Source organism: Neovison vison, chromosome 2, assembly GCF_020171115.1.
Source record: "Neovison vison isolate M4711 chromosome 2, ASM_NN_V1, whole genome shotgun sequence".
NCBI classification, from domain to species: Eukaryota; Metazoa; Chordata; class Mammalia; order Carnivora; family Mustelidae; genus Neogale; species Neogale vison.
The window spans coordinates 33202438-33224621 of NC_058092.1; the positions used below are offsets into that span (position 1 = coordinate 33202438).

At 41.7% G+C, this 22184-nt stretch overlaps 1 protein-coding gene and 1 pseudogene across 1 annotated transcript; both read left to right on the top strand.

Annotated features, from left to right (window-relative positions):
- Window positions 1–910: 910 nt before the first annotated feature.
- On the top strand, window positions 911–22032 carry YBX1 (Y-box binding protein 1). Its single transcript, XM_044237988.1, has 8 exons — window positions 911–1202; window positions 1895–1958; window positions 12369–12402; window positions 15147–15236; window positions 15536–15838; window positions 16109–16191; window positions 20420–20685; window positions 21647–22032. The coding sequence occupies exons 1-7, from the start codon at window positions 1037–1039 to the stop codon at window positions 20652–20654; spliced, it is 975 nt and encodes a 324-aa protein (XP_044093923.1). The 5' UTR covers window positions 911–1036; the 3' UTR covers window positions 20655–20685; window positions 21647–22032.
- Window positions 17658–17815, top strand: LOC122901409 (annotated as a pseudogene).
- Window positions 22033–22184: the final 152 nt, after the last annotated feature.

Here is a 22184-nt window from a genome sequence, read left to right on the forward strand (position 1 = left end):
GGGTACATCAGGTGGCAGCCTCAATTATAAATCGTTTGTGAGATCAGGATTGTAACCCCTATTTCACATGGCTGTTGTACGGATAAAGCGCAAGGAAAATGCCCAGCTTGCTCAATAAACGTGAACTGAAATTAAATCTGATTTGTGGCCAGAGAAAGACGTGGGTACTTAACAAGACAGTTCTATGCCTGGTAAGAAGGTTCAGAAAGCAGGTCCCGGTGGCGTACACCACCGCCCTCCCCTAAATATGCTGATCAGGGGCGGTCTGACGGACGGCGTGGTCCCTCCAAGGTGACTGCTTCGCCAAAACGGACGCTCTTTAAATGCATACGTTTAAGTCAGTTCTAGACACCCTCGCTGTACGGAGAGTACATGACCATTGTAGAAAATACGGTTCTATCTGCAGTGATGGTCTGAGGTCACAAGGACCACGTTTAAAGCAGAGGGAGAGAGGAAGGCCTTCCCTCGACACGAGGCTAGGTGTCGTCCGGTTCCCTTCCAAGCCCCGGGGTCAGACCAGGTAATCCGGTCAGGCGTTTGACGGTCCCCTTCCCTCGGCCAGGATCTAGCCCTGAACTGGGGGCCCTCCCGCCCGCGTTGCAGCCTCGTGAAAGTCACGTTCACTCTGCCCGTCCTCTCGGGTACTCTATGGTTCTCGTGGTGACTCTACTCTAATTCTAGTTCCGGTCTCTATGGCGGCGGCGGAGGCAGGAACGGTTGTAGGTCGGTCGAATTAGCCGCCTAAGAGCCAATGAGAGTGGAGGAGTGATAAAGTATTAGCCAATAGGGTCCAAGAGTTGGGGTCAGGTGGTGAGATTGACAGCACTGCTGGCCAGTGAGCGATGCTTGGGGCGGGTCGATCGCAGGGCTTATCCCGCCCGTCCCGCCATTCTCGCTAGTTCGATCGGTAGCGGGAGCGGAGAGCGGACCCCAGAGAGCCCTGAGCAGCCCCACCGCCGCCGCCGGCCTAGTTACCATCACACCCCGGGAGGAGCCGTAGCTGCCGCAGCCGGCCCCAGTCACCATCACCGCAACCATGAGCAGCGAGGCCGAGACCCAGCAGCCGCCCGCCGCCCCCCCCGCCGCCCCCGCCCTCAGCGCTGCCGACACCAAGCCCGGCACCACGGGCAGCGGCGCAGGGAGCGGCGGCCCGGGCGGCCTCACATCGGCGGCGCCTGCCGGCGGGGACAAGAAGGTCATCGGTGAGGGCTGGACGGGGACGGGGGTGGGGCCGTAGTGAAGTCTGGCGGCGGAACCGTTACCCGAAGCGTGGCGAGCCGGCGGGCGCGCGGCCGGCGGGGACCGACTCGGCGGCGCGCGGCCGCCCCTCCCCCAACCCCCCCACCGCCACTCGCGCCCTCGCGGACGCCGGCCCGCCCCGGTCCGCGTGCCCGGCTGGCGCGCGCGCGCGTCGCCTCCCGCGCCCCCTGCGGACCCCGCGCGGTCGCGCGCCCCTCCCCCCGGGCGGCCGCGCGCCGCCGACCGCGTGTGCGGCGGGGTCCCTCCCCTCCCCGGCGGCCGCGTGCGCTTGGGCCCGCACGCCGTTGTTTCGTCCTCTCAGCCCGCTCCCTTCCGCGTGTACCCTGAGGGCGCGGCGCGCCGCCTACGCAGGCCCGAGTGGGCCGGGCGCTTCCCCTTCCCTCACGTGCTCTCCGCCCAGCAGCCGCGCCCGCCCGCCGGCTACGCACCCTGGGCCGGCCCGCGGCCCTCCGCCGCTCCGAGCCCACCCACGTGTGGTGTGGGGCCAGCGCGCGGCCTCGGAGGAGAAAGACTGTCAGGTGGTCGCGGGCCTCGGCGGAGCGCGTGCGGGGCCGGGTGCCCAAGCGTGGCGGGTCTAAGAAAGGACGTCTGGTAATCGTGGGGTTTTTGTGTTTTGTGTTTTTTTTCCCTCCAGCAACGAAGGTTTTGGGAACAGTAAAATGGTTCAATGTAAGAAACGGATATGGTTTCATCAACAGGTGAGATGACCGCCACCGTAGTCTCGGTCCTACCTTTTGCATGCTCTGCTCCATGGGTAGGCTGTGTGTGGACGAGGAAGGGTGTAAGTATGTGTAGCTTGTTACTTCTTGGCAGTGAGTCTGTTTTCCTCGAAGATTGAAGAGATGAGGAATTTAGACATGGTCTTTGTTTTACAGCTAAATATTAATTTAAAATCCGTTTCAGAGGCTTCTTAGGTGAGGAGCAATTTAAAAGGCAAGTGCAGTGAGTGAGCCAACTCTTAACAGAGCAAACTAAGGAAACTGAGGTCTAGTCTAATTCTCTTAACTATGTTAATTCTTGTCAACCCTTTTATAACTTTATGAAATTGATAGTGAAGAACGTGATGTGACCACTGATTTGTATATATAGGTTATTTCTCCTGCATTAACCTTCGGAGGTAACAAGATTTGACAGTACAAGATTTGTCATCTTGACTGTTAAGTATATATGGTCTTTGTTTAATGTTTTCAGTGTATGTTGTCTTGAATGCTTTGGATAAATTTCACATTAGGACTACAGTAGTTTCTGTATGTTCCTGTAGTAGCATCTGAAAAAAACAGCCTCTTTTCCTTTCTCAGTTTTTATTTCTCATACTCTTGGGACTCCATCTTTAGGATTAATCTTTAGACTCGTTTGTAGCAATAGTGACGGTAATGTGCAGTTTTACATACTGTACTCTTCATGGTCTCCCTTGTGAGCCGGGCATCATTTTCAAGATGGCTGCCAAGCAAGGCTACTAGTGCAGTTGCATATGGGTGTAGAGCATCGTGTGTGCTCATAGCATATTAGCCTTACAGGTAGGATAGTGTCATCTCAGCATTTTATTACATTCTTACTCTAGAAGGCATTAAACAACCAGATGTTTTAAAGAAGATCTAAGAGTAAGAAATAATACTGCATGCGTGTGAAATGGATGCTACTGCAAGAAACCCAGGTGGGCAAGATCAGGCTTAAAGATAGACCTAATTGGCTGGTGAAAAACCTTTCATTACTCAACCCTAAAGTATTGTCGAAATGTTCAAAGCAGAAGAGATTTTAAGCGTTTGATGGCCTGTTTTCCACGGTTGCAGTTGTGAGGAAACAGTTCTGTTTCTTCCAAAATCTTTGGGAATTTCTACTCTTAACACTGCTTTTGTGACAGGCCAAGGCTACATCTTTCATCAGTTTTTTAGTAATGGGTTACTAGAGATGAAGGAAGGGAATGCATGGCTGCTTATATTTGACTACTACTTAGTTGATCTCTCAATGTTAGGATTTCAGTTTGTATTGCCCCTCTTACTCTGACTCTTCTTACTGTGCTAACCCTTAAACCAGTAGTTTCCAAATTAAAGTGGGCTTATTGTTCCTGGAGTTTGTTAAAAAATACAAATTCCTCAGTTCTTTCTTTACAGCCTGGATTCTTTGGATCTGGGGTACATTTTTAACAAGAATTCCAGGTGATTATGTTTGGTGGGCCATCCTTGAAACACTGCCATTAACCCTTTACCTAAAGTAATGCTCATGTACACATTAGAAGGGACTGTAATTTGCAGCCTTTTCCGTGGTTAGATTGTAGTTTGTGTGTGCTTTAGATGTTGTACCATGTGCCTTATGTTTTCCTGCATTTTTTTTGTTAAAGGGACAGAGGTTATGATTTTTGAAGTGAACATTTGATAATCCAATATAAAAGAATTGATTTACGTATACTCTAAATTATTTTATGAGATGCCACTCCTTGAATATCTCCTTTCCAACTTGGAATCAATCCTGTTGGTGGTCCTCCAGGGCACATTAAATATAGGTAGACTTTTGATCATCCTTTGTTTGGACTGGCCTAACCTCAGCTATTTTGTCAAGTTAACTGGTTTAAATTTGCTTTGTGTTTCTAAACTGGTTATTGTAGTGATTCTAAGACTTTAGAGTCACTGTAAAATGAGACAGCAATTAAGTCTAGTAGAGGTTTGCCTTGATTAAGGGAAAATACAGGTCTTAAAAAACTATAGTTTGGTACCAGTTTCCAGGTTGGTTAGGTATGTAGGGACTTGGCTCTTGGTGGGATTTTGGGAGGAAGCAGAAACATGCTGCTTCTGTAGAAAGGAGAGGATGTAGTGTTTGAGATTATTGCTGTGACTATAATTTTAACCTTGACGTTCTATGAATTACATTCTGGTTCTTAAGAGTTTTGTAATGAAAATAGAAGATAATTTTTATGTAAACTTTGATTTTAAAGAAATGTGTTTTCATTGCAATTATTTTGATCTAAATGACTACCTGTGAAAGTAATGTTGTATCCTTATCAAAATTATTTTTTATAGGGTTTTCTCCTGGAGGTTTTCTTGGGTAAAAGGTGCTAAATAAAAGTGTTGAGCTTTAGAACATCAAACATTTTGGCTGGTTTTTTTTTTTGGTTTTTTTTTGTTTTTTTAAGATTAACAGAATCTAAGAATTCTGAGAAATTTATGGTTAGTCCTTAAGTATGCTGTGTCTTGGAAACAGTGGTTGGATTACGTGATTAGAGGCATTTATTAACCTCCTGTCCCCATTTCATATTATGAAAAGCTTCACTCAAAACTGTTGAATATGTCATTAGATAGATGCTACAGGGGTCAGTGGATTCAGGGTTTGGTTCTCTGCTTTTTAAATCTGGAAACCCAGTTTTGTCTTTTGCTTCCTGTTGTTTTTTAAAAGTTTTTCATTGGGATATGCATCTTTCATAGTGACCACAATAGGAATACTTCTCTGTTCTCCAGAGTACTTAAAAATGCTTAATCAATCATTCCAGAGTTTGGGGGTGGGAAAGGAATTCGGAACAGAGAGAATCCAATAGGTAAGAGGACATAAATTGGTGACCTACTAACTGAATCTACCTTCATATGTTTTGTTTGGATAACACAGTCTCTGGGAAAGAATTAGAATGAGTTGGTGATACTTAAAATTGGGGAGATAATCTCCAAAATAATCAGATTACTATCTTTTTAAAATCTGAGTTTTAGCTTTGGGACCTGAAGTCCCATGTAAATAAGGTCGGCTGGCCATGAGTATTATTGACACCTTTAAATGGGGTGTACATTCTCTTTACCACAATATATCAGGTTTGGTTTTCTCCTGTATTGACTTCCCTTCCTGCCTGGCCTCTGTACATTTGAGTTTATTATTCTAGGAAGAGGTATAATAAACTAAGCCAAGGAAGGGTTTAGCTATCTTCAGGAAAAATACTTCGTCGTGGCTGTAAGGTTTAGTCTCTCTTTTGGGGATTCCCTGTGTATACAACTGATGAAGGTGACTTCCTTCACACAGTGGTGACACAGAAAAGTGGCTAATGTTTTTCAAGCACTTATACCAGGCTTTACTATAAATGCTTTACATGAACTAAGCCATTTAATCTCAAAATACTTGAGGAGTCAGTATTCTGAGGCACAGAGAAGTTGAGTAACTTGCCTTGTGAAGCATGGAAAGTAGCAGGGATAGGATTTGAACTCTAATTTTCTGCCTTTGGAGTTTGTTCACTAACAGCTTTTAACACTGTTCCTGAAAATTGGCCCTGGTTCTCTTCAGTTTGGTTGGTGTCCGCAGTTACAGATTATTTCTTAGGTTGGCTATTCTAGCCATCAAAAGATGATGCCTAAATGAGACCTAGCAGTCACTGGAGCTCCTCTGTGTGCTGGCTTAGTTTCCCAGATTTGAAAAAATTTGCTTTTTTGCACTGCTTATTATGTGCAGTTAGGTAGTGCTGTAACAGTTTAGTGCGGATTGGCTTTACAATTAAAAAGGATTTCCTTAATATAGCTAATACTAGGATGCAGTGGAGGAATTAAAGGAGAGAGCCTTTGACCCTTATATTACTTGTGAGTCTTTAAGGGTTGTTTAAATAAGACTATATGACATGGCCTAAAATATTTACTCCCTGGTTCTTTGTTCTAAAAATTTGTAGACCTGTGGGAGAGTGATTACCAAGTCTCCTGGACTGTTAAAATCAGACTGAATTTGATGACAAATGGTAAGGGTATATCTGTATCATAGAAGGTGTGGGTAATCTGTAACATAATTGACTACATGCTGTGGCACTAGGGAAGACGTGGTGGGTGCTGTTAAGGAAGGATGGGTGGGTGGAAGCATAAAAAAAAATGATACCTAAGTAGTCCCCAAATCATGGTGTATCGTTTTGGGTAGGGGGTGTTTTTGTTTTAATCTCAGAGCTGAGGTTCTTCAGAAGGTGACTTCTATATAAGGCACTTCAGGATTGATTTATGTGCTGGTTGTGTTAACTACTGATTTTAAGCTGACTAGAAGTCATCCTTATTCACCAAGTTACTGATAAATAAAAGCTTTTCCATCTTGAAATCTAGAGTAGAGAATGAGCTTACTTCTGTTTACCAAGTATTGGGGCTGTTGCTGGATTTTCCACCCTTCAGTCTTAGCCCTTGGAAACATCTACAATCCAGCTCACTGAGGCAAAATGATACAAAATAGTGGGCCTGCTGGCCCTTAAGAAGTGTTTAATAGAAAAGAAGTAAAAAGAGAGGTAGGGTTTATTATCTTATGGCCATCTGCAGAAGTTGGAAATTGGTGTCCAGATACTTTGGGTTACAGAGCATATATGGATGCTAAATCCTAGAGGTTTTTATGACTTAGAGTTAATAAATTGTGCACTTGGGCAATTTAAGCTGTTGAAAGGGCTTGGTGTGGTATTCTGCAACAAGATAATAGGATAAAAGTATTTTGTTATGGATAGGTGAGCTTATATGTTAGGTTTCATTTAACACAATGCTGTGGTTTGACAAAAGATTTCCTAAAATTCTAGGACGTTTTGAGACACTTTTTAATCTATAAATTTAGTAGTGTAACAGTTTAGTGATGGCTGCATGTTTTTACCTTAGTTGTGCTGCATTGGGAGCTTTTAAGAGACTTCTGTTTGTAAATCCCAGCAGAATTTCTTTTTTCTTTAGCATTTTCCAAACTTAAAATGGTAACCCCTTTTTTTCTTCAGCCTCTCGCTATCTGTGATTCTCTTTTCCTTGAAGTCCATACTGTGGCCTCATTTGCTGAATAAGGACAATATTACTAGTCAGGTGAGAAAACCTGAGAGGAAGAGTGTTCATGAAAAATTTTCAGTGCAAATAATGCACTTAACAACAAGAAGAGGAGTAGTAGAATCCAGCAAAAAGCGTACACCTGAGTGCAGGAGGATTGTGCTGTATGGAGTAACCCTGTTGGGATATTGTCGGCCTGTGCTATCCAGTACGGTAACCATTAGACTTGTAGGAAAATGTGGTTCTTGCATCTGAGAAACAGAATTTGTTTTTTTTTAAAACTTGAATTTTAAACTGATACCCAATTTAGTGTTTGTTTTGAGCCACTTTCTTATGAACAGCTTGCGTTTGTGAACCTACTTTTCAGAAGTGTAAAATATAGAGCAGATAATGAAGGCCTAGTATGAAAAAAGAAATGTAAAATACTTCAGTTTTTTATATTGATTTTTATACATGCTTAAGTGGTAAAATTAATTTTACCTGCTTTTACTTTTTTTATTGTGGCTACTGGAAAATAAACATAGATACAGATTTCTGCATGCTGTCCCAAAGTACTGCATTCCTGTGAGTCCTCTCATGAAAGTGAAGTGGCATCAAGTGAACTTTCAGATAACAGGGCAAACCTGTATCGAGCTTGCATTTTATTTCTTTCGGACAGCAGTACTAGGCACTGGGCTGACAGTAAAATAATGTCTCAACTGGCAGCAGTACGGATGGGCTTGGGTTTGATTATAGTATGGTCTTTAGGTAAGTGTTATTTTACCCCATTGTCCAAATAAGGCGACTTGCCCCAAATCAGAGAGCCAGGATTCGAACCTTGGCTCCAGTGTTTATAGTAAGGAATGCTGAACCACACTGCTCTATATATACACTGCCTGCTCTTTCCTTTTCCTCCTCTCTGATCAGTAAGACTTAACATACTATGATATATGGAAAACAGTATTGGGTAATTCAGCTGCTGCATTGGATCAAAGGTGGTGGCCTTCTAGGTTGAAATACTTGAAGATAGGCCATGTGTTAACTTTTATTATTGGTGCTCAGCACAGTGGCTAGTTAGCTGCTTTTTTTTCTGCCCTTTTTTTTTTTTAAGATTTTATTTATTTATTTGACAGAGATTACAAGTAGGCAGAGAGGCAGGCAGAGAGTGAGAGGGAAGCAGGCTCCCTGCTGAGCAGAGATCCTGATGAGGGACTAGATCCCAGGACCCTGAGATCATGACCTGAGCCAAAGGCAGCGGCTTAACCCACTGAGCCACCCAGGTGCCCCAGTTAGTTAGCTGCTTTTTAAGATTTGTTTTTGGAGGTGAGGGGGACACGGAGAAGGGAGAGCGAATCCTAAGCAGACTTCTTGCTAAGCACAGAGCCCAACAGGGGACTGCATCTCCTGACCCTGAGATCACAACCTAAGCCAGAACCAGGAATTGGACACATAACCAACCGACTGTGCCACCCAGATACCCCTAGTGAGCTAGCTTATTACTGTACTGGTCTGCCCTGTCCATAATTTTCCACCCTCAGCAAAGTAAGGTAAAGTTAGAAGGATGTCCCTTGGTTCTCAGCATATACCACAGAAGATATGAATGCCTGCCTGCCTGCCTTTTAAAGATTTTATTTATTTATTTATTTATTTGACAGAGATCACAAGTAGGCAGAGAGAGAGAGGAGGAAACAGGCTCCCCACTGAGCAGAGAGCCTGATGTGGGACTCGATCCCAGGACCCTGAGATCATGACCTGAGCCGAAGGTGGAGGCTTAATCCACTGAGCCACCCATGCGTCTCTCTTCTTTTTACATTAATAATGGCGGGGGTTTGTTGTATTTAAAGTTTTTTGTGTGTTTTTTTTTTTAAAGATTTTGTTTGAGAGACCACACAGAGGGAAGGGAGAAGCAGACTCCCCAGTGGGCAGAAAGCCCCACATGGGACTCAATCTCAGGACCCTGGGATAATGACCTAAGGCGAAGACATAGTTAACCGACTGAGCCACCCTGTGCCCTGGTCAGCTTATTTTAATTACTGCTTTTTCCTCTTCCGTGAGATTTCTAGTAGCCGCGAGCATGTATCTTGCTCCAGTATCACTACAGATAGGAGTCCACAAACTACCACTCAGCGACTGTTTTTATATGGCTTATGAGCCCAAAGTAGTGGTTACATTTGGGTGAGGAGCTGCATAGCAGAACCTTGGTCTAACGGAATAGCTGTTAATGCAGGTGAGAATGTAGATGTGCTTGTTATTTATTGTTGTCCTCTAAAAAATAGACCATCGTGCTGTAAGCTGCCTGTAGAGCTAAAAATGTCAAGATTTCCAAACTGGTCCCTTTTGAGTTCTTAACATAGTAAAGATCAGGGCCCGTAGAGTCAAATTTTACCGCTGAGCAGATGAACACACACTTCATTTTCCTAATTTGTAGAATGGGTTAATGATAGTGCTACCTCGGGAATGTGAGAATTGAATGGTATGTATAGTTAAAAGACATTTGGAACAATACCTGGAATTTAGTCCTCAGGAAGGTAAGCTGTTGTATCTAATTTTTCCTATTTTGCAGATGAGATAGCTGTCCAAGGTTGCACAGCTATTAAGAGTGGAATGAGAACTAAAAATTGGGTTTTCTTTCGGTAGTTACCTTGAATTTCTGCATAGTCACTTAAGTTGTAACTAGATAGATCTAATGCGTCCAGGCTATAGTGTTCTATCTAGGCTAAAACTGCATTTTTCTGAGTTGTCGAATTTTCTTCTAAAATCCATGTATGCTTTGGCCATATATATATGGTTTATTGTCAGCAGAGTGAGTGAGTGCTGTTGTCTGGCACATAAGAGGGAACCTTTTCTTGGTTTCTACATGTCTTTATACCTGCAAAACAACTTCCTTCAGCTGTCTTTCAAAGGATGCATTGTGTGTCTTGCCTACCTTATACTGTTTTGTTTTTTTGCTTTCTTAAAGATTGTATTTATTTATTTGACGGAGAGAGATCACAAGTAGGCAGAGAGGCAGGCAGAGAGAGAGGAGGAAGCAGGCTCCCTGCTGAGCAGAGAGCCTGATGCCGGGCTCCATCCCAGGACCCTGAGATCATGACTTGAGCCGAAGGCAGAGGCTTAACCCGCTGAGCCACCCAGGTGCCCCCTTGTACTGTTCTTAAGAAGATTGTTCTAGGGGGGCCTGGGTGACTCAGTTGGGCATCTTCCTTGGGCTCAGGTTGTGATCCCAGGGTCCTGGGTTGGAGCCCCACATCGGGCTTTCTGCTTGGCAAGGAGCCTGCTTCTACCTCTCCACCTATTTGTGTTCTCGCACTCTCTCAAATAAATAATCTTAAAAAGAAAAAAAAGATTGTTCTAATTACTAGATAGATAAGTTGTTCATAAATTTTCTAATTCCTTTTATTACCACCTTGAAGTAAAATCTGTAGATAACTACTTGCATTTTTTTTTTAAGGTTTTATTTATTTGACAGAGTCAGAGCAGAAGCAGGGGAAAGTGGCAGGCAGCCGGAAAGGGAGAAGTAGGCTTTCCACTGATGGGGGAGCCTGATGTGGAACTCCATCCCAGGACCCCAGGATCATGACCTTAGCTGAAAGCAGACGCACATCTGACTGAGCCATCCAGGCGCCCATCTTTTTATGTATGTTAAAACTGTAAAATACTAGATTCAAAACCCAAGTTATAATAAATGTACTTACATGAAAGTCCACTAGGATACCAAATAATTCTTTACCTTGTCCTCCAGGAAGCCTGATACCCTTCACCCCAGTTATGGCAAATCGTGTGCCCGTCTTTGGAACAATTAAATGGCCGATGGTGGTCAACACTGCCCCTGTTGAGAGTTCCTGTTCTAGACTTAGCGTACCTTTCCTACTCACCAGACTTTTGTTGCACTTCTCCTTAGAGTCCCAGTGTTGGAGATGAGAACTTAATAGTGATGGCTATGGAACTTTGTGGGATGCCTGTAGACCTATTTGACAAGCATCATGGCAACCATTTATTCCGTAGGTTTTCTAGTATTTAACTAGCTTGTAAAGGTCAATTTTTAATTAGTTGCCTTGAGTAGCTTAAAATTCTGTTCCATAAGTGAAATGTCCTCATGTTACGATAGTCCAAGCTGTGTGGGTTCTTTGGTGCATTTCTTCCTCCACAGTTCAACAAGGAGCCAACAGTCAGTAAGCCAGTCAGTCTAGTTCATTGCAACCTTTGCTCCTTTTGTCATTAAACATTAGAACTCTTACTGAGCCCATTCTCTTTCTGACCTACTGGACAAAATGAAGAGGGTTTGGGAGGTCAGTAAAGGTCTGAAAAATGGTTTCTCCTGTGGTTTTTGCTTATATAATATAATCTTAATCCTAGTGTCCCAGCTAAAATAAGTTCGTTCTCCCATTTCCCCCTCACTTCCAAAATCCATGTATCCATATGGTTTTCCCCATTTTTACCACAAGAAAGAGATCCTCAAATACATTCTCTCACACATAAGCCCCATAATTTAGGCTTCCATTAGTCCTGGTCTGGGCTTCTAGGCTATTCTTTAGAACTAATTGGGCTCCTTTTGTATATGAAATTTCCCTAGTAGCCACTAAATTTTAACATCTGATGATGCTATGCCATATTCATCTACTCAAAGGTCTTTGGTGCCTCCCCTACCTACATATTGTTTAGCCCCTATTCTTTACCCTCCCCGACCCACAGCCATATTCCTCATGCTCCAGCCAGTTTGAACTCCGCTTGCATTGAATTTGTTAGTTGCTGCTTTACCCAGATCCTTGACTTCTTTTCTGTCTACCTCTGGAACGTCTTTCTCATTTTCCAGTAAACTTCTTTAAGACTTAAGGCACATGTTCCCTTTTTTAACCCTACTTTTAAAGTCCTAAAGGAGATACTTAAACCATATTTCTTTAGCAGTTTGACCAGATATTTAATGATTGCTGTGAAATGGTGTCCGATACAAAGTGAAGGGGTTGTGTGTGCTTGTAGGAAGTTGTCTCATTCGTCCTCGCCACCTTAGTTCTCCAGTACAGGGCTTGTTGCCACAGGAATGGATTTAAGAGTGGTGTATGCTAGAAAGTTGTTAATATTTGGTAGGATAATAAGGAGTGATAGTTGCTAGTCGCTTAAACCCTCTCAATAGCCTTAATGGCTTAGTAGGTCACACTTAGACTTTTTTTAATCCTTCTGCAGATAGTGAGGTTACAACTGTTGGCAACTGCTTAGTCTCAAAAAAAAAGAAAGAAACAAAAATTGTTTCTGCTTTAAATTTCTTGGGGGCTTGTTGGCAGGCAGAAAGTCTCTAACAATAGGGAAAAGAGGGGGGAATGCACAAAGAACTGTGGTTATTCTTAACCTTTGGCAACATGAAATGTATTTCGTTTATGACTTGTTCAACTTGGTTCTGTCTTGCAGGAATGACACCAAGGAAGATGTATTTGTACACCAGGTGAGTGCTCGTGTGAATGTTTCCAGTCCTAGTTTTAAGGGTTGTGAGAAGAAAGAAAGGGGTGGATGTTCTCTCAACTATTGTTCCTTGCAAAAAGGTTATTATATCCAACCACCAAACAATTTAGCTCCCACAGGAAGAGTGGGAGCATGCTTAAATGTATACGTTGAAACATTATGTTGGCGGTTTACTTAATTAAAATAGGTGTTTCAGATGGGTACTTTGTTAATAGCTGTAGCTTTTTTAAATGAGGAAAGGTGCTCAACTCAGACTAAATTTTTGAAACCCAATTTCAAAGGAAGAAAAAATCTCTCCATTAACCTAAACTTGAACTGATTTTGCTATAAATACACAGAAATTTTGGTGGGGTTGTTTTCAAACACTGTCATGTTTTAACCTCTATCATAAGGACAAATCACAGTGATCATGGGGAAAATAGGACTAACCTGCAAAACCTGTCAATTTGGAGTGAACACTGTAACACCAACAAAGTTAGCCTAGGTCTTTCTGTTTATTCTAAAGCACTTTGGATGGCAGTTGTCTTTGAGAATTTAGGTTGGCTTGGAAAATTGTGACAAAGTTGGTAATTATGTATTAAAAATTATTTACATTGGCTTTAGTGTTTTAAGAGAAAAAACTAATGGGATTAGGTGCCATATGCTGAACTTTCACAAGTACATTTAAGAAAAATATTTTGGAAAGTGATCATTAAGCATTACTTTTTTTTTTTTTTTTTTTTTTTAAGCATTACTTTTATTAAAGTAAGCCACTGCCAAGTAAACACTAATATCTCAAACTTAAGTATCTCATGGGCTCCTCACAGGTGTACACCGGTAGGAAGAACACAGCTGTGTATGTGTATTTGTGCACTGCAGTTTTTTCGCCAAGAACTTTTTAACCACTTTTTTTACTTTCTATTCAGACACCAAAAGATGCAGTTTTCACACTCACACTGTTACTCAGGCAGGTGTGAGCTTGGATTGGCAGCATGTTTTTTTTTTTTTTAGGAAGGGCTATCTGAAGTTGGTGCTTTGTTGCTTTCTGAGGTACAGCATTCAGTGGCAATCCAGGGAGCCAGATCAATTTCTAGTATGTCCAAAACCTTATCAAAAATCTCAGGGTCAAATATGTAATTTTGGAAACATTTTAATTGTAAACATATGGGCACCTGGCTGGCTCAGTAGGAAGAGTGTGAGACCCCTGATCTCGGGGTCATGGATTTAAGCCCCATATTGGGTATATAGATTACTTTTTTTTTAAAAAATGAACTTTAAAAAAAAAAAAAAAAGACTGCTCAGTGTTATTTTTAAAACAAATGATTTATAAAATTGAATGCCAACTCCTTTGTGTTCCTTACTTCTGCATATTCAAAGGAATATGCACATTTAGGAACAAGAGACAGCAAGGCTGGTCAGTCTTGTTACTTGTCAGCAGCACAAAAGGGTTTGGGGAGATTGGGGGTGTTCTGGAGTTGCTGACCAAAGTAAGCTTTGAAATTGTAATTATCCATACTTCTGCTATCCCCTATGACTGCAGGTAATTGAGAGTTGGCTATATATGGAAGGTATGAAAACTTCGTGACAGTTTAGATGACAGATGAGATCAATTATTTGGCTGAACGCATGTCACCCACTTGGTACTGACCCACAGGTGTCACCAATATGCTTTCCTCTTTATTTTGGAAGTGGTTCAACGTTTAGTTGTTTCTTGGGACTTTGGATGCTCAGGTCTTAGTGTATCAAGGAGACTGCAGTTCTGGGCAACTTAGCTTAATTGGCTTCAGCTTTGTTGGTTGTCCTGCCTCCTATGGAATGGAAATGCATGAGTGATCCTGTAATGGATACCGCTGTGATGTAGTAGAACGAACATGGAATTTGGAGTCCCAAGACCTGGATTTAGAAAAGTCCATACTGTGCCACTTAAGCTGTGTGACCTTGGGCAAGTCACCTAACCTTTAAAAGCCTGTTTATTTGTAAAAAAGGAGTAATAATACCTCACATTTGTCAAAATGAGATTGATTAGGTAATGCATAAAGGAAGTTGACTGTATTAAACTCAAATGTGAGGGGTTATTCTTCCCTTTTTACTTAGTTGTAGCAGTCTAGAGAACAAGTAACAATGTGAGATTTATTGTATGCTGAGGAGGTAATGACTGACTATATCCCATGTGGTCAGATAATGTAAAGAGTGGCGCATGGTCAATACATGTGAATTGCATTTCCATTGAAGTATTATCACAGACCAGTTGGAAGGGATTTTGGTTGACATTTGTAACTGAGTTTGATATGGTTAACACAGGGACAAAGTTGGTTTGGTCAACTTTGAAGCATGCAAAACTAAACTCGCCTGTCATCTAAACTGGCCCTGTGTGGGGCTAGCTTCTACTATTAAGTGCAGTCTTTGGGGGATAGATGGATATCCTCATTTTGTATAAAGCTACATATGATGCTTTTGCAAAAGGCATTTTTAAAAAAATTCATATTGTTGTGTCTTGAGTGTTAAATTACTTGTTTTAGTTTGGAAATAGTGGTAAAATGCTGGGGCCTTGTAAGATTAGAGCATTTTGGTTGAGGTTGGGGGTAGCATTGGTCCCTGTTATCCTAAATTTATTGATGGTTTGGTCTTATTTAAAGCTAATTTTAAGTGTATATCCAAGCTAAAATAATATTGACTCTGGTACATTTTTGAATGAAAAAGCACATTATTCTCCCCTGTTAATCTATTTTTGGAATGTGATATTACTAGACTGCCATAAAGAAGAATAACCCCAGGAAGTACCTTCGCAGTGTAGGAGATGGAGAGACTGTGGAGTTTGATGTTGTTGAAGGAGAAAAGGTGAGGATGCTTTTTGTGTAAAGGTTTGACTTCAGTATGGAAATATTTTGGAGATCTCATCCGTTAGGATGGTGGCTCTAATGTGGATGGCTGGGTCAGGTGACCACATGAACACAGGTGCATCAAGCCTAATGTGCTGGCTGCAGTTAGAGGGCAATCTCTTCAGAACAGTGAGGAGCTGATGTTTAATCATTTCTATGCACCCCTGGCCACATAGACCCTTTTTTATTTGTTTTGTGTAAATTTTGGTAAGTGTACTTAATTCTGTTGTCACTGTCAATATATGATGGCTTTTGTAGGGTGCGGAGGCAGCAAATGTGACAGGCCCTGGTGGAGTTCCAGTGCAAGGCAGTAAATATGCAGCAGACCGTAACCATTATAGACGCTATCCACGTCGCAGGGGTCCTCCACGCAATTACCAGCAAAATTACCAGAATAGTGAGAGTGGGGAAAAGAACGAGGGATCGGAAAGTGCTCCCGAAGGCCAGGCCCAACAGCGCCGGCCCTACCGCAGGCGACGGTTCCCACCTTACTACATGAGGAGACCCTATGGGCGTCGACCACAGTATTCCAACCCTCCTGTGCAGGGAGAAGTGATGGAAGTAAGTGTTCCGTTTTCACCAAAAAGTAAAAGAAACCGCATGTGATAACTACATAAGACTGCATTTTAAGCATTTTCTGGGTGTCCCCCCCCCATGTTGGAGTAATTAATCTTAATGGGAAGCATTTTTTTTATTTCTAGTAGATTAATTTATAATTATAGTTACTAGATGATTGATTTATTTATTTTAAACTCCTGTATGCAGACTTTGGATTTGTCTGATTGGGTTTTTACTCTGTTACTGTTTCAGTCAGCTTGATTGTCTTTTCAGGGTGCTGACAACCAGGGTGCAGGAGAACAAGGTAGACCAGTGAGACAGAATATGTATCGGGGTTATAGACCACGATTCCGCAGGTATGGTTTGTATTAAATTTCTCAAGCATATGTTAGGACTCAGCAGCATCCACCTTCTCCTGCAGTCTTTTGGAGTCATCTTACTTGTTAACACTTAACATTTTCTTTTGTCAGATGCCAAAGAGGTGAACCCGAAGTCAGTTATCTTTGAGAATGTGTTCTTTACTGGCACTGGTTAAAAACAGCTTGTGTAGATGAGGTCTACTTTATATTCAGTTGTGGGTTCCCTCTCCCCCTGAAATGAGGTTATGGAATTTCAGTTTTTCTGTCCTTGAACAGGTAAGAGAATAGTTCAACCTGTGTTGTATGTTTAAGACCTACTTCAATGGGAGGGAAAAGGTAAAGGTAAGCATTGCCTTTAAAGCATAGGAGTATGTGAACTGCACCTTAATCACGAAAGAAGACTCCATAGTGTTACCTCTGAGATGGCATACTTTTCCATTAATCACTTCTCAGTTTAGGTTTTTTGTCACCCTTAAGTTGCAAAATGAAATCACTCCAATAAAGTACATAGTAACTGGAGAAGAGTTCCATGAGCCAGATGTGTTTAGTGTATAAACACATGATATATTTGAGGCAATCAATGTACCCAGTCTGTCCCAGTGGGTGTATAGAATGGTGTTAACAGCTCTTTCTTTTAAGGGTCTTTTCATTAAAGCATTGAGTCTCCACATGTGATCCTTAAAACTAACGGGTTGGATACTTAAGGCAATATAGTAATAATTCTTAACTGATCACTTATGTAACAGCTTTAACTGTACATACCCAAATAAGTTTGAAGAAATTCCTTACTGTAAAATTATTCATAATACAATATAGATTATAGGGCGCCTGGGTGGCTCAGTGGGTTAAGCCGCTGCCTTCGGCTCAGGTCATGATCTCAGAGTCCTGGGATCGAGTCCCGCATCGGGCTCTCTGCTCAGCAGGGAGCCTGCTTCCTCCTCTCTCTCTCTGCCTGCCTCTCTGCCTATTTGTGATCTCTCTCTGTCAAATTGATAAATTTAAAAAAAAAAAAAAATCTTTAAAAAAAAAAAAAAACAATATAAATTATATACATTGTGACTCTGTAAGAGAGGTTTCCAGACAGGGACACACACACACGCACACACACAGACCCATACCCAGGTTTAAAATACTTCAAGGAAGGTGGAGCACTGAAACTTTAGGAACTAGGAACCCAGCTGAGGTTGCACTACACATCAGTATATGTGCATTGAGAGTTTTGCTGTAGCTAGTGTCCATAATTTATTCTTTTATTTCTAGAGATGTGTGTTGTGTCCTGAGTTTTTATTTCATGAAAATGGCCTGGAGTTCTAGCTCTGCTTCATTAAACTCTCCACCAGGAGATTGTGTTAGCCATGTGCTTGATGTTGGAGAGCAATGGGTTTTCCCTGTTGAGTGGGGAAGATTATTTTGATGCTGACTGATAAGCTTTGTTGATCCTGAACTGAACTATTATTTAAACTAGCTTTGCGCAGTGGCAGTATCGTAGCCAATGAGGTTTATCCGAGGCGCGATTATTGCTAATTGTAAACTAGTTTTAAACCTAGACAGAGATACCTTGTTAAAACATTGCAAATAATATAACAGTATCATTTTTTACAGTGTTCATTGTTTTTAGAATTGGTCTAAAGTGGGCTCTCATGGCAGTCTATACATTACATCCATGGGTACCAACGGCAGAAAGTTTGCCTTTTTATTACACTATAAAGCTGCTTAAATTTTTTGCCTAGCTTCATTGATGTCTTTAAAAGATAGCTTGTGAGTTTTTGTTGTTGAATGCTTCAGTTTTGTTGTTTGCCTTTTAAATTAGACATACTAGTCTCATTTGAATGGATAGACAAGTTGATGGTATTGATTACAAAGTATAAGGAAGGAGTGGTGTTAAGAAAGTATTTTTGTTTGAGAAATTGGGCATATTCTTAGGCTGGGAAATGGCAGCAGAAGATGGTTTGTAGAAAGCAGCTGCTTAGAATTGCCTGTAGATAGGATAGGATTTTGTCCATAAGTGAGTGGTGGACCCTTTGCTAAGACCTGGGTGTTTTGTGTGTAAGGAGCCAAAGCAAGTGGGCACTGGAGTGCTAGTGGAGTCAGAGACAGAGAGGTAAGAGGTATGGGGAATTTTGGACAAAGAATGTGAAGTTATCTCTAGAAGAGAAACGAGGGAAAATCAAATAATAGAGTAATGGTTACAGGGTCCACCCAGCATGCTTGTATTTTGCAGCCATTTTTGAGCAGCAGGCTCAGATTGAGCAGAGTTGAATTCGTCCAGCGTTTATTGATCCAAATGTAGATCCTAATTGGTCATAATTAATGGTGGGCTTTATACTTGGGTAGGAAGGGAGAAAAATATTAAGGAAGAATGGGAGATAGAGTAAGTGATAGGAATGCTGGATTATAAATCCTAATGGAAATAAATAATGGGAGAACAAGAAGGAATTAAAAGGAGAACAGGAAAAGGAGTGTTTGGAGAGTGAAGTCCTTAAAATTGGGAGAACCCAGATAGGAAACCGCTGGATAGGGGGTAGAGTTTAAATGCCCAGGTTATTTGGGGTTGTCAGAATAACGAAAACAGGAAAAGCATAGTAAATGGAACATAGCCTAACATAAGGTTTGAAAAGCTCAGAGTTTTGGAAAGAAATGGGGAAAATTGACTTAGAAGCTAAAGTGATTGGATAAAGCAGCTGCATGTGAAGGCTTCAGGGGTGGGCTGGCAGAGTTTTGCCAAAGACTGTCTATGAGGTTCCAAAACTAGGGGAAAGGGTCTCAGGAAAAAGGGAGGGGAATTAGTTGGAGCCCATGATGACCAGTAGGTATAAAACACACACTTACAGGGGCGCCTGGGTGGCTCAGTGGTTAAGCCTCTGCCTTCAGCTCAGGTCATGATCTCCGGGTCCTGGGATCAAGTTCCATGTCAGGCTCTCTGCTCAGCGGAGAACCTGCTCCTCCTCCTCTCTCTCTCTCTGCGCACATGTGATCTCTGTCAAATAAATAAATAAAATCTTCTTTAAAAAAAAAACAAAACCCCGCTACAATCTTGATGTTTCTGGGGTGCTATGATTATGGATGGAGGAAAGGTCAAGAAAACCGCTTTCTGACATTTATAGTCACCAGCAAAAGCAATTCTAATCTTTTCCTTGGTGTTAGAAATCTTGATACGATACTTTTTTTGGTCCTGATATCTTTAATTTCAGGCTATTAAATATAATATTGCTAGAATGTAAATTTGAACTTTTTTCTAAGTGTACACCTCTGGATTTTAATATTCACACAGTTACGCAACCATTACCACACTTTTTCTAATTACAGACTTTTTCACTCCTTCCCCCCCAACCCCCAGCCAGAAAAATACCCTTGTGTCCATTAACAGTCTCTCATTTCCCTGTACCCCAACCCCCTGCCTGCTACTAGTTTACGTTTTCATGGATAAGTCAGGGTCCACCACATGGATGCACTGTTTTGTTGAAGATCTTCATTAGTCAGCTAATGGGCACTTGGGAATGCTTGTACATTTTTGTTACTGGTAATCACGAAATAGACACTTAGTGGGTATATAGACCTGTGAGTGGAATTGCTGGGTCATATAGTGAGTGACTCTTAACATTTTGAGGAATTGCCAGGCTGTGTTCCAAAAGCTGCTGTACTGTGATTATATTCCCACCAGCAACATATATGAGGCCTCCAATTTCTCCACATCCTTACTGGCGCTGGTGCTTTTCTGATCTTTTGATTGTGGCCATCTTGGGAGGGTGTGATGTGGCCTCTTTGTTTTGAATTGCATTTCCTTAATGACTAGTGGTTGCTGTATGTTTTGATGTATATAGAGCATCTTTTCTTTTTGATATCCTGCTTTTTTTAGCAAGTGCTCATCTATCTGTAAAGGATTAGTAGCACTTGGTTCCAAACCTGGCTATCATGGAGCCCCTTTAAAATGACATCATAGTGTCTGGTGTTATGCCACTTCCAGTCATTTCATGATGAATTTTGTAATAGGTTATATACTTTAAGTTTGCTAGTCCATTAAAACTGGTTTTAAATACACATCCTCTAATTTACACTCCAAATCCTTGCACAGACCTCCCATCCAGTTTGTAAAATGGGAAGCAAGTTTGTGCTTTTTGGTTTTTTGATAAACAGGCCAGATGTGATATTTAGATATGAGAACACCAGTGGGTGGGTTAAAGAATGAATGTTTTATCATTGCAACTTTGCACAATGTTCATTCCAGGGGTCCTCCTCGCCAAAGACAACCTAGAGAGGATGGCAACGAGGAAGATAAGGAAAATCAAGGAGATGAGACCCAGGGTCAGCAGCCACCTCAACGTCGGTACCGCCGCAACTTCAATTACCGACGCAGACGCCCAGAAAACCCTAAACCACAAGATGGCAAAGAGACAAAAGCAGCCGATCCACCAGCTGAGAATTCGTCCGCTCCCGAGGCTGAGCAGGGCGGGGCTGAGTAAATGCCGGCTTACCATCTCTACCATCATCCGGGTAAGTAGGCATAGGTGGCCTTCTGACCTCTGAGCAGTCATGGGTGGTGTCCATTCATGCAAGAGAAAAATTCCGGTTCATCACGGAAGATGAGCCAGTGTTCTTTAGGATGCCTTTCAGCCATAGTCCTTTTCAAATTACCTAAGTATCCAGTTTGGGTAATGGCAAGTATCAGGGCCATACTTGGCCTATCTAAATCCTTGAGTATTAGAGCCTTTATCAACTGTTCTGAATGGAATCTGTGATTCAGTAGTAAGCTGAGTTATGTCTTGCTATGTAACTACCCTAAGAAGTATGATGATTATGCTGTGTTTATTTTTAAAAAGAGGTGGGATTGGGGCACCTGGGTGGCTCAGTGGGTTAATGCCTCTGCCTTTGGCTCAGGTCATGATCCCAGGGTCCTGGGATCGAGCCCCGCATCAGGCTCTCTGCTCAGCCAGGAGTCTGCTTCCTCCTCTCTCTCTGCCTGTTTCTCTGCCTACTTGTGATCTCTGTCAAATAAATAAATAAAATCTTTTTAAAAATAAAAATAAAAAGAGGTGGGATAGCTTACTAGAATAACCTGCGTGGTGATGAGCAGTATATTCTCTTTGGGGAAAGTGGCAGGTCTGACATTATATCAGGTCTAAAGTTAAGGGATTCCTTTACGTTCAGTTTTTTACTTGTTACTGAGAAGCATGTAATTGTCTCTGTTTGGCTCTGGAATTGTCATTTCTAGTCAGTGATACTTTTGTTTTTTTCCCTTCTATTATATTCTGGGTGGCAAAAGGTCATGCAGAACGGACAGTAGCCTTTCACCCCTGTTGGATCAATGTCTTGGGATAAAGAAATAAATTTGTGAATGCCTTCCCTACTTAGCTAATGTAATCTGGAGCAATTTGGTGTATACTAAAAGAACATTGTAGTCAGTTGTGCAAGATAATCTTAAATTTAATTTTTTGTTTTGTTTTTTGTTTTACAGTTTAGTCATCCAACATGAAGAAATGAAGATGAAATTCCAGCAATAAGAAATGAACAAAAGATTGGAGCTGAAGACCTTAAGTGCTTGCTTTTTGCCCATTGACCAGATAAATAGAACTATCTGCATTATCTATGCAGCATGGGGTTTTTATTATTTTTACCTAAAGACGTCTCTTTTTGGTAATGACAAACGTGTTTTTTAAGAAAAAAAAAAAAAAAAGCCTGGTTTTTCTCAATACACCTTTAAAGGTTTTTAAATTGTTTCATATCTGGTCAAGTTGAGATTTTTAAGAACCTCATTTTTAATTTGTAATAAAAGTTTACAACTTGATTTTTTCAAAAAAGTCAACAAACGGCAAGCACCCGTTAATAAAGGTCTTAAATAATTGTCTTTGTGTATATTTTTGTCTTGTCTTAATTTTAGTTTGTTAAGTCCTTAGTTGGCCATAGGACCCTTAGCTTAAACCTAGCTGCAAATAGATGGTACTCACCGAATTAGTCGGAAATTTCCTTAAAATGTGTAATTCTAAGTGACATAC

Excerpts from the sequence above, each read along its gene's own strand:
- YBX1 (XM_044237988.1), top strand. The coding sequence starts at position 1,037 with ATGAGCAGCGAGGCCGAGACCCAGCAGCCGCCCGCCGCCCCCCCCGCC. Across the intron at positions 1,203-1,894 it reads CGGGGACAAGAAGGTCATCG|CAACGAAGGTTTTGGGAACA; the intron begins GTGAGGGCTGGA and ends TTTTCCCTCCAG. Across the intron at positions 16,192-20,419 it reads TATAGACCACGATTCCGCAG|GGGTCCTCCTCGCCAAAGAC; the intron begins GTATGGTTTGTA and ends TGTTCATTCCAG.